At 44.6% G+C, this 12,185-nt stretch overlaps 2 protein-coding genes across 4 annotated transcripts; one reads left to right on the top strand and one right to left on the bottom strand.

Moving 5' to 3' along the window:
* Positions 1-1,002: 1,002 nt before the first annotated feature.
* On the top strand, positions 1,003-7,237 carry LOC120451972 (band 4.1-like protein 5). Of its 3 annotated transcripts, XM_039635998.2 has the most exons (10): positions 1,003-1,958; positions 2,640-2,787; positions 2,854-3,030; positions 3,168-4,236; positions 4,299-4,433; positions 4,567-4,686; positions 4,746-4,900; positions 4,990-5,174; positions 5,347-5,907; positions 6,350-7,237. In XM_039635998.2, the coding sequence occupies exons 1-10, from the start codon at positions 1,725-1,727 to the stop codon at positions 6,512-6,514; spliced, it is 2,949 nt and encodes a 982-aa protein (XP_039491932.1). In that variant the 5' UTR covers positions 1,003-1,724; the 3' UTR covers positions 6,515-7,237. The 3 variants fall into 3 exon arrangements, with proteins under 3 accessions (XP_039491932.1, XP_039491933.1, XP_039491934.1); XM_039635999.2 differs by lacking the exon at positions 4,567-4,686; XM_039636000.2 differs by lacking the exon at positions 5,347-5,907 and having other exon boundaries at positions 1,004-1,958.
* An 808-nt stretch (positions 7,238-8,045) lies between these two features.
* Positions 8,046-10,244, bottom strand: LOC120451140 (actin-87E). The gene is made up of 2 exons (XM_039634561.2): positions 10,161-10,244; positions 8,046-9,601 (listed from the first exon to the last, which is right to left on the bottom strand). The coding sequence occupies exon 2, from the start codon at positions 9,578-9,580 to the stop codon at positions 8,450-8,452; it is 1,131 nt and encodes a 376-aa protein (XP_039490495.1). The 5' UTR covers positions 9,581-9,601; positions 10,161-10,244; the 3' UTR covers positions 8,046-8,449.
* Positions 10,245-12,185: the final 1,941 nt, after the last annotated feature.

Genomic DNA, 12,185 nt, shown 5'->3' with positions numbered 1-12,185 from the left:
CCCCACCCCACTTTACACACACACTCACACCCACATATATGTAGACCGGAAATCGCCGGCGATAAATCTCCCATTTACCTTTAAACTCGAAATACGACTACCAATGGGGCGTCGAGGAAAATCGAGGGTAAATCGGAGGAAAATGGGTGCGGAAGTTGGGGAAGTTAGGGAAGTTGGGATGTGCGGGAGTGGACACTGTAACGGCCTTAAATCCACTAACAAATAAAGGAATAAATTGCCCATAAAAAGGATTTTGCAAATGCCGACTGCAACTACGGAACCCACTTGTGTTTCCTATTTTACAGTTATTGTGCACTTCTTTCCAGTTTAGTTGCTTGTACTAAACTTAAAGAATTGCGCGACCGCAAATGCCAACAAGTTTTGTGCGGTCCTTGTTCACCGGCGAAAGTCAAATGTTTATGATTAAATCTTTAGCTTCCCTTTTGATACAAAATATGGCTGGATTGTTTTTCTTTTGTCTACATCATTTAGAAATACTTATTGCACAGTTTTTCAAGGGTTAGATTTATATCTGTGCAGGGGAAAAATATGTTTTTTATTTTCCCATGTGCATTAGCTTAATAATAAATGGCTGAACATTTTTGAAGTGAAAGAATCGAACTGTAGCAAAACACTTGAATTGACTTTGGATAAGTTTGTAATTCAAAATAATGTTTAGAATTTCCGACACAACTATAAGAAAATTTGTCAAAGTCTACCATTAAATTCATTTGTCTTTTTTTCATTATCTGCTTTTGTAAGCTTTTTTGTTCCATCTAATACTACATTTATCCCAAGTTTAAAATGTCTTCATGGAGGTTTGCAAAGAGTGTAACGGACTAAATTTGAAATTGGCGAATTAGCTATTTTCTAGCCAAGAGGGTGGTTCGTGTCCTAGCTCAACGAATAGCGTAGTTCTTCACCCTTTATATATCGCGGTCATAGCGAAATACCGAAAAGCGACAAATCCCACTTCCTGGCTTACTAGGTGTATGTGTTTCAGCCATATCTGGTCACACTGCTAACATAAAATCAACAACTACTGCGGCCATTCTTACATTCTACCAAATAAAATATCCGAAAGTGCACTTAAATAGCCCGAAATAATAACAAAATAACACAGAGAACGGACGATGCAGCACCGCTAGCAAAATAAAGTGTGAATACAAGCGATTGAAAACCCGGAAAGTCGCCCTGCGAAGCGGGAACTAACGTGTTTGGCTGGCCTGTTTTTTCTCTCCTCTTTTTCGCCAACCAAAAACCAGGCTAACAGTGATTTTGTCGCGGGGGAGGGGGTGCGACGAGCCAAAACCCGTAGAAAAGAAACCGCCCGAAAGGAGCGCCCACTTTGGCCAGCAACTCCAGCTCAGCGCCCCGCTCACCAAAGGTGAAAAAAAAAACAAAAAACGAAAAAACTAAAAGGAAAACTTAAGTAAAACGGGGGCGTCTATCGCTTGTGCAAGTGTGTTAGTTAGTCAGTGTACGTGTGTGTTGGCCAGAACAAGTTGGCTGCGCGTGTGTGCGTGTGAGGGGTTTTTGATGTCTGCGCTGCCTTTTTTCCCCAGCCGAGGTGAGCACACAGGTGAATTATCGGTGCATTCGGCTGCCTTGGCAACAATTCCATAAAAAAAACACAGAATACAGCAACAACAACAAAAGCGCCCGCACTATATAATACACACATATATAGACACGTTTAAAACCAAACAACAAAATCCAGAAAAATGCTCCGTTTTCTAAGCCGTCGCAAGGTGCGCAACAACTATGTGGATAATTCCAGAGGGGGCGGCGGTGGCGGCGGTGCAACTAGTTCCGCGGTGGGCGTGGCTGGGGGTGGCGGTGCCATCGCCTCCGGCGGCAGCTCGCAAATAAAGCCCCAACGCATCGTGGTCAACAAGAACAAAATCGACTGCCGCGTCATTCTGCTGGACAACACTGACCTTTCCATCGAATTATCGGTGAGTACAGGAGAGCCACAAGCCACATCGAATTACATTTGGCCCATTTTCGATTTTTTGGCTTTCACCCTTTAAACTGCTGCCGTTGGCAGTAATTTTCGGAAGGCAAACAAACATGCGATTGAATCTTATAAGAGAATACCGTCAAGGTAGAGATAAAGAGCCAAATTGGTTAATAGGGTGCTTCAGTTTTGCGTAATTGAAAAATATTAATGTAATAATTGAGCTACTACTTTTAGCTACCTATGTATGTACATATATATAAAATATACCAAATCTTTTAAAAATTACAAATATGTAGTAAGTGTTATAGAGCTTTAAATATGAATTTAAAAACATTATCTTCAGTAGGATAATATTCCTTATAATATTGCCTTAAAATAGAGAATTCATTGTCCAAGAAATACACTGTAAGCCCAAAACAATTGTGTATCATTGCCCAAAGTGAATATAAACTGAGCAGAAAACGTTTCCACAATTTTATTTATTGGCCCACCCTAACGAAGACACTCCGTAAGCTTGCATTGCCTCAGTCCGTGTGATAAAAATAAGCAATTTGCTGCTGATCAGCACATAATTTAACCCGCTAAGCGGACGTGATTAGTTCAGGGTCGCATTGATTTACACCTGCCCCCCGTCGGAAGCATTAATTTTTTTCCACTTTGCTGTTTGCTGTTGCAGAAAAAGGCATTGGGCAGCTTTTTGTACGAGCAGGTATTCTACGCACTGGACATCATCGAGAAGGATTACTTTGGGCTGCAGTTCATGGATGCCAATCATGTCAAGCACTGGCTAGATCCCACCAAGCCCATCAAGAAGCAGGTCAAAAGTGAGTTAATGTGTGAATCCAATTACGTGGGCTAAACAATACTAATTATTTTACCTTTTCCCGCAGTTGGGCCGCCCTACACGTTCCGGCTGAAGGTGAAGTTTTACTCTTCGGAACCCAATACACTGCGCGAAGAGCTGACCCGCTACCTGTTCTTCTTGCAACTGAAACAAGATCTGCTCGAGGGGCGACTCGACTGTCCGGATGACAAGGCCACCGAACTCTGCGCTTTGGCATTACAGTGTAGGTGTTTTTTCTTAGTTTCATTCGTTTCACATTGATTTAATTTAACGGATTCAATCATCTTGAAAAATAATTGTATTATTTTATCGCTATTGCACAAATTTCTTTCTTTGTACTAATTGTTTTTTTACTCACAGCTGAGCTGGGCGACTTCGACAACCAGGAGCACTCCGCCGCCACCGTCTCGGAGTTCCGTTTTGTGCCCGAGCAAACGGAGGACCTGGAGATAGCCATACTAGACGAATACAAGACGTGTCGGGGTCTCACGCCTGCTCAAGCTGAAACGGCATTCCTGAACAAGGCCAAGTGGCTGGACATGTACGGCGTTGACATGCACACGGTGCTCGGAAAGGATGGCTGCGAATACCACCTAGGTCTTACGCCCACCGGCATACTCGTCTTCGAACGAGATCAGAAAATCGGACTGTTTTTCTGGCCCAAGATCAGCAAGCTGGATTTCAAGAAAAAGAAACTGACTCTTATTGTGATCGAGGATGACGACGAGGGAAGAGAGCAGGAGCACACCTTTGTCTTCCGACTATACAACGAGAAGGCGTGCAAGCACCTGTGGAAGTGCGCCGTCGAGCACCACACTTTCTTCCGGCTCAGGGCGCCGGTTAAAGGTCCCTCAGCCCGTCAAAATTTCTTCCGTATGGGCTCCCGCTTCCGGTATTCCGGTCGCACCGAGTTCCAGACCACGCAGCAGAGTCGAGCGAGGAGAACGGTGCAATTTGAGAGACGACCATCGCAGCGATTTGCCAGCCGGCAGTCGCACCTGTTGCGCGAACGACAAAAGGCTTCCCAGGAGGCGGCGGTGTCGGCTGTGGCCTCGGTCAATGCTCGAGCTGCTGCCGCTGCGGCTGCCGCAGCTGCAACCCAATCGCCTGCACCAGCTACTCCCTTAATATCTTCCCAAGTGTCGACTCCAACTCCCAGCAACGATAACAATAACGATGCCTTCGACTCGCTCATTTCCACGGATCAGTTCATCACTGTCACACCTTCGCCTTCGGTGCTTACTGTCATTCAAAACTCGGCCATTATTGAACCGGATGCGGCCTGCAGCGGTTCCATCAGCTCCTCCTCCCAGGCAGCAGCCAACTTCGCCTCGCTGGGCCGCAACTCCCTCAAGTCGAACTTCAGCAACGAGGATCCGGCGTACAGCAAGATAGGATCTATTGGCAAGGCGGCAGGGCTGACAGTTAAGTAAGTAATTAATCTGGAATTACCTTTCCGTTCCCGCTTTAATTGTGACTCATCTTTTCAAGATTGGATCCAGACTACACACCACCATACTCACCAAACGCCACGAAGAACTTCGATGAAACCAATCCGTTTAGAAATGCAACGAGCTCCCATCACGGCAGCTTTGGCAAGGCCTCCATTAGCTCCGGCCAGCTCAGGTAAACCTTTTGTATATCTAGACTATCATTTTACCTTGATATATTTATTGCTTTCACTTCCCGATATACTAATTTGCCTGTTTCTGTGTTTGTTTTTCACCTGTCTTTCTGTGTTGTGTCTATCATTGTGCAGTGTTAAGAGCGGCTTGTCGGATAAAGATAGAGAGCTAGACTCATTGCTTAAGTCCATTGTCAAAGATCCATCCCCATCAGTGCTAGCAAACGAAGCCATTAATGATGCTAACAGTATCAGGTAGCGTAACCCATGTTTAGATATTGAAATATACTAACGACAGTGTGATATTTTAACAGGGTGACCATCAACAAGACCTTCGACATGGACCACAACACGGAGACACTGAAGCGCCTCTCGAACGCCAACGAGAAGCCCAACAACCAAGTAAAGCTGGCCAATGTGAGCACCACGGCTCTGCCGCCTGGCAACATCAAGTGCAATATCCTAAAGGGTGAGTTTACTAACTTTTTTGATTACAAATTAGCAAGCACTTTCTCTGTAGCATAATGCTAATGTAATATTAATTAACAAATCCTGCAGCTCGCGTTGAGGAGGAGCTGGGTGCCGGAGGCAACGCCAAGCTTACCAATCAGATGTTCGTACCGGCCGCCCATAGCAGCAACATGCACACGAGCAACACGAACTGCAGCAACAGCAGCACCAGCAGCAACAACCATGCACACAGCGATGGACCGGATTCCCTGAACGCCACCTACATATCAGTGGTAAGTTGTTGGCCAGCGAACCAGTTTAAGCCCACTGCATTGCACTCGTTTCATGCCTTCTGTTTATACGTTCTTATTTCCATTCGTTGTCCGCACTTAATGTTTATCCGTGGTACTGCGTGTGTTGTTTCCGTGTGCTTGTATATGTATGCTTGCTAAACCACAAAAATAGGGAGGCGATAAGCTGACGCTCAGCATACCGGAACAGAAGCCGTCGACGGGTAGTAGCAGCAGTTCCAGCACCTCGAGCACGACTACCACCACCACCACCAATGGAATTGCACCCTATAGTAATGCCACCTTTGTGTCGGGATTCAGTGCACCACTCACTCCTCCGTCGTCGCTGCCGACGAATCTGAATAATACCGGAAGCGGGTGCAATACCACCCTTACCAGTGTGACCACTATCAGCACGCCCAGCAGCCCCACCGCCACCGTTAGCACGACCGCCTCGGAGTCAGTGGCTCCCGCTTTGAGCAACGCCTCGGCCGCCGAAATACTCATTAATGAAATATTCATTAACAACATCATAAACAACAATGCCAGCGGCAGTATCACAAGCGAAACTGCTGCCAAACCGGCGGGCAGCTCGACGCCCAGTGCCGGCACCTTGCTCTTCTCCACGCTCAGTGAACAGGAGCGCCTGGAATCGCAGAAAACCAACCAGCAGATGAATCAGAATCTAAATCTGAATCAAAACCACAGCGAAGTCGATGCGCCGCCGAGTGAAAAGGTTTGAGCACCTCCGAGCTTATGTCTACGCTTTTACTGTCTGTCTTTAAACTGGCCTCAACTATTAACTAACGTTTTGCTATACTCTTGCAGAAGGTATAACAAGTATTTTTTAAGTTTTAACTTTAAACAAATTTGTTAATTCTTTGTCATCTGATCTATAAGCTTAAATATTTTGGTAATATGAGCTTTCCAGACTTCGGTTTTTCAATCATTTGAACCCATTTGGAACCACTTTTTTACTTTTTGCTTAGCCAAATCATATACATAATAATAAACCCTACAAACCCATTATCATCTGCAAGGGTATATGAACTGCGGCTTGTCGCAGTTGTCTGTCTCGCCATTTTCGTTTTCATGTCAATCTGCACTCCACTAACCATTTTAAGTCCATTGACCCATTTGACCGGCCGTTTTAACACTCCTTTTGATCTTTGGCACAGAAAACCCCGAGCAATTATCCGGACAGCAGCCGCATTCCGTTTCCGTCCAGCAGCAACAGCAATGACATGGTATCGCCCTGGTTGGTTTCTTCGGAGGTGGTATCTGCCCCCAAGGGACGCGAGCCGGCCATCATTCGAAAATCCGTTATTACAACCCAGTTGTAATTATTGTTTAACAGTAATACCTACTCCGCGTATAAGCTAAATGTTCTTATTTATAATCGGTAGCTATGGAAATTTAGGCAGACGTAACGTATTCGTATTTTATCGTAGACAAACTTAGACAAGTTTTAAGCATTCCAAGCAAGACCAACGACAAAAAGACAATGAGAGAGCAGGTCCAATCAAAAGCATAGTGTCCCTAAATGTGCCTTAATGATCTATATTTATATACTTTACATATATCATATACACCGATCGAGGAACGAAATGTGCTAAACCGTGTACTTAATAAAGTATTCAACCGCTAATTGTAAGTGTATAGACTGGATTTTTAACAGAAAGAAAACGTGATGATGGGCTTTCTGCTTAATATACTAGGCCTATATTATAGCTAAGAGATTTGAGGACCGTTTAATGTGCAGTATTCCAATTAACAACTAGCAGACCACTAAGAACAACGAAATCTTTAACTGCAGCCACAAAATTGACTGAAAGTATTCAAATAGAAATGAGCTGAATTGAATGTAATTGTGCGAGTATTTTTGTAAATGTATTGTACGCCGAGGGTCGCAGAACAGAAAAAATGACTTACCACTCACCAGCGAAATGTTAAGTGCAAGCAATCCACTTAATTATTTTTTGTCTAAGCATACAGCGACGATGCTGAAGCATTTAAATGTATAAAATATTCAATAAAAAGTGCATTTATGCATCATGTATACAGTACACCATGCCCATATCTCGTCTATTTTCGAATTGGGCACCCCGTTCCAGGAATCCCGGCTACCGACTCCCGACTCCCGAGGAGGCCCATCTGCCTGGTGTCGTCTGTCTGCTTGATCTTCAAGTACAAGCGGCCCGGCACAGCCACACACATGTACTTGAAATTCCAAGATATTTTTGCAGCCCCCGAGGTCGTGGCACTGCAATTAAAAAGACAGCCGGCGGTCGCCCCTTCCAGCAGCTATGTTGACTCCAAAAAACGGCCATCTCACACTGTGCTACAGTGGAACATTCCTAAAATATATTTATATAAGTCTCAGGCGAAGACTATTTCCAGCGAGGTATTCCTGTAGCCTCAATAATTTTTAGGTAAATAACTTTGAATTGCTGAGTTCCTGAAATATATTATATATATCCGAAACACTTTTAGGGCGGGATTCTGCGATGATCATGATATGTGTGAGTGGTTCAATCTACTGAGGCCTGACTGTGATCTTAGAAAACATTTGTTAATACTTTGGCATGTTGATTTGCCGCTGTTGTTGTTTCCTTTGGTCCGTATTTTTAGATCCGCGACGAGGGGGGCAGCTCCTGCGTCGACTGGCAATGGGCAGAAATGGACTGTCTTGGAGGCGTCTATGCTGGGATTAGCGTGCCCATCCCCAGCCACGTCCATACACATGTGCACCCCAGCCGAGGAGATCCGCCTCCAGGTTTCGCTCTTTGCAGTGGGCGTGCAAAATTTCGTAATTTCCTGTGCGTCCCTAAAAATAGCTGCATCGCATGCCGCTTGCAGCGAATAAAAGATACGTTTCGTTTAAAATTTAGATTTAATTTATAGAGGATGCTAGTATAATTTATTTTTAAAACTGTAAAATTTTGCATTCTTGTGTCTCCTCAACTCCTCCTTCAGCGCCATTTTCAGCGGCTCTCCAATAAATATTAATATAAGTATAATACATGCTGTTACAATCGCGGTTCCTTCGGTTTTCTTTGGATGGCAGGGCAGCAAGAGGTTTTAACTTAAGATTAATCATCATTAGCGCTAGGCTATAGATCTGGTTTTGGTATTTGGTTGTTGCTGTTCATGTTGTTCATGTTGTTCATGTTGTTCATGTTGTTCTTGTTGTTGTGTGGTGTTCTGTGGCGTGGTGTGTTGTGGTTGGGTCTCAGTGCCCGTGTGGTTTGCAGTGTCTGTGGTGTCGCTTAGATCGCTTAGAAGCACTTGCGGTGGACGATTCCTGGGCCGGACTCGTCATACTCCTGCTTGGAGATCCACATCTGCTGGAAGGTGGACAGGGAGGCCAGGATGGAGCCACCGATCCAGACGGAGTACTTGCGCTCCGGTGGGGCAATGATCTTGATCTTGATGGTGGACGGCGCCAGGGCGGTGATCTCCTTCTGCATACGATCGGCAATACCAGGGTACATGGTGGTACCACCCGACATGACGATGTTGGCATACAGATCCTTACGGATGTCCACGTCGCACTTCATGATCGAGTTGTACACGGTCTCGTGGATGCCGCACGATTCCATACCCAGGAATGAGGGCTGGAACAGCGACTCTGGGCAGCGGAAACGCTCGTTGCCGATGGTGATCACCTGTCCGTCGGGAAGCTCGTATGACTTCTCCAGGGAAGTGGAGGCGGCGGCGGTGGCCATCTCCTGCTCAAAGTCCAGGGCAACATAGCACAGCTTCTCCTTGATGTCGCGAACGATTTCACGCTCAGCGGTGGTGGTGAACGAGTAACCGCGCTCGGTCAGGATCTTCATCAGGTAGTCGGTCAAGTCGCGACCAGCCAGATCCAGACGCAGGATGGCGTGAGGGAGGGCGTAACCCTCGTAGATGGGCACGGTGTGAGAGACACCGTCACCGGAGTCCAGGACAATACCGGTGGTACGACCGGAGGCGTACAGCGAGAGCACAGCCTGGATGGCCACATACATGGCGGGGGCGTTGAAGGTCTCGAACATGATCTGGGTCATCTTCTCGCGATTGGCCTTGGGGTTCAGGGGGGCCTCGGTCAGCAGGACGGGGTGCTCCTCGGGGGCGACGCGCAGCTCGTTGTAGAAAGTGTGGTGCCAGATCTTCTCCATGTCGTCCCAGTTGGTGATGATGCCGTGCTCGATGGGGTACTTCAGGGTGAGGATACCACGCTTGCTCTGGGCCTCATCACCGACGTAGGAGTCCTTCTGTCCCATGCCCACCATGACGCCCTGGTGACGGGGACGACCCACAATCGAGGGGAAGACGGCGCGGGGCGCATCGTCGCCAGCGAATCCCGCCTTGCACATTCCGGAACCATTGTCCACGACCAATGCGGCAACCTCATCGTCACACATCTTGGCTACTGGCTGTTTTTACTGCAACAACAAGAACGAGAACGGAGGCGGTGTTAGAAGGAGAAGTTGGGTATCTGGTATCGGTACTCGGATTGGGAATGGATTTGACTTGTGATCGAGATTGCTTTAAATTCGTGTAGTTGTTGCCTCAGAACTTGTGTGACTTTAGAAGAAAGAGTATCTTTGCAGAGCAGCAATCCTTAAAATGAATCGAAAACTGGATAATCTTTTGGAAAATTACTGTCTTCAAGGAATAGTTTTGTAGTTTACAACCTTAGAATTTTCAGAAAGAATTTATTAAATAGTTTCCAGTCCTTGCTCCACTTTAATTTTGAATACTGATACACTAATATTTTTCGGTTTTTAAATTTTTACGGAAGCCACTACTGATTGGAAGATTGAAAAGTTTAGGAACTAAACAAGTAAGGATCGTAGGTTTAACTTTTGCAACCATTTTTAGTTAAGATCTCTATCTTTTCGAAATTGCTACGTTCCAAAAAGTCGGGCACTGTACACTGGGCACTCGCTTGGGTAAAAGTCAACCAGACGGACGGACTTGGTGGATGTGGAGTATACCAACCGTTAGACGAAGAAAAACTAGAAATCCAAATCAACACTTTCGCTGTAGAACTGCGAGTGGTCGCTGGACCGAGATGCGCTAATATTTATACCATTCTGGCGACCCTCAGTCGTCTTAGATATTTTCCGCACGCACACTCAGGCGCCTCTCGCCACTCGGCACACATGTGCACATGTGCACATGGATGCACATTGCGCCGGCGGGGGGAGATTCTGAATTTCTTTTAAAAATAATTTGTTTTCGTTAGATTTTTGCTTTGGATTTCTGCTCGCTTCGTTCATAATTTCCCAGATGGTGCACTGCAGGAAAGCAGTGAAAATTTTAGCACAATTTCATTACATCTACATGTTATAATATTAATCGAGCTTTTATTTAATGCATAAGCAATATTTTTATTAAGGAATGAAGTTTAGGTGAATATGACGGACTAAAATTAATCAGTTATACTTATACTTAATATAGCGTGAAATCTTTATCTGATGATGAAATTATTATTGCTAGTAACAGAAATATTTAGTTCAAATCTAACTAAAGGCCTATTTATTTGATGATACAAGTATAAACTTAAGTGTGTGTTTAAGTCACAGCTTCCAACATTTTCTCTGAGTGTGCCATCGCCTGAGAAACAGAGAAACAGGCGGATCGGAGCGCCTTGGTAAACAACATCGCTATGGCACACGGACACACACACCCGCGAAGATCCTCCGGATCGGAGCATCCCAATCGTAGGCGTAGTGCTTGCTCTCCATCCGAATCCGAATCGTTATCTGTATTTGTATTTGTATTTGTATCTGTAGCTGTATCTTTGTCTGCAGCTGCGGAGGTATCTGCAGATGTATGGGTGGCATGTTCGTTTTTTGTTTTGTCTAATTTTTAATCAACATTTGCACGTTGGCCCAATCCATACATGGTTGCGATGGAAATCTCTCAGCGATCATGAGAACGCACTCGCAATTAGAAATAAGAATTTCAAAACAAAACCAAAACCTATACACCGCCGCATTCTCTCGGCCATAATTTAGTGGGTGTGGGCCGTTTTGCTGGGTGGGTGGGTTGGTTTTTGGTTTTGGTGATAGGTGGTTAGGGACGCAAAAGCCATAAACACAAACCGAAAATTGTTAATAGAGCGAATAGTGCATTTATAGATTTGCCAGATTTTTTCGCTTGGCCAAATTGAAATTAATTAAGAACGCCCCAACTTATTTGGCCATTAACATTTCTTCTTGCGTTTTTTTCTTTGCACACTCTCATCAATCACAAACGAGATCATTAAAATCCATTCAGCTAATGATGGAAACTCTTAATAGACTTATATGGTGCTATGGGAATTTTTAAAAATAATAACAAACGAAAAATGCGTTTGTTGTTTACACTACACATATTCTCTCAATTTGCCGAGGGTGTAGGTGTGGGTGGGAAAACTGTGTATGAGATGGAAAAGTAAGGGAAAGCAAAAATAAATTAAATGAAAACCGTGCGCTCTCACGTTTTTGCAAGAGATTTTTGGACGCTTACGCGTAGAAACGTATCTAGAGTATGGAATTCTATTTTTAATGAGGAACTCACGAAATTTGTATATTTAAATTTAGATAAATATGCGAGTGGCCAATTATCACAGGTGAGGAAATTCAGACTCTTGTAAGAGCTGATTATGTACCATGTTTAGTATTGGTACATAACGCCTTTATACTAATTTAATATGATGTTCCATTGCCAAGATCCAAAATAATAGAGTTACTTTCTATAAATAAAAAAGAATTTTCATAATACGCGCATAAAAGCGTTCATTCACTCTAGTTCCCCGCTATCAGCTGAGTAATCGGCAAACATTTTCCCAACGCCTTGTTGGGCGCCATTCATTTGGTTTGCCACGACGCTTAGTTGGTCATCATAAATATAAAAATACAGATGAATATATGTTAACAGTTGTGTATTATTTTTTTGTGAAATTTTCGGCCCACATTAGCTGCCCAGCAGCTGATTGAATTGTGTTGGCCAGCAACAACACAAATCTGCCAATTTGAT

This window comes from Drosophila santomea, chromosome 3R (genome assembly GCF_016746245.2).
Source record: "Drosophila santomea strain STO CAGO 1482 chromosome 3R, Prin_Dsan_1.1, whole genome shotgun sequence".
NCBI lineage: Eukaryota > Metazoa > Arthropoda > Insecta > Diptera > Drosophilidae > Drosophila > Drosophila santomea.
This window is presented reverse-complemented; position numbering and strand designations above follow the sequence as displayed.

What these genes read in the sequence shown, in the direction of transcription:
- LOC120451972 (XM_039635998.2), top strand. Translation starts at nt 1,725, where the DNA reads ATGCTCCGTTTTCTAAGCCGTCGCAAGGTGCGCAACAACTATGTGGAT. An exon ending in CTGCGCTTTGGCATTACAGT is followed by an intron (nt 3,031 to 3,167) that starts GTAGGTGTTTTT and finishes TTTTACTCACAG; the next exon opens with CTGAGCTGGGCGACTTCGAC. An exon ending in ATTAGCTCCGGCCAGCTCAG is followed by an intron (nt 4,434 to 4,566) that starts GTAAACCTTTTG and finishes ATCATTGTGCAG; the next exon opens with TGTTAAGAGCGGCTTGTCGG.
- LOC120451140 (XM_039634561.2), bottom strand. Translation starts at nt 9,580, where the DNA reads ATGTGTGACGATGAGGTTGCCGCATTGGTCGTGGACAATGGTTCCGGA.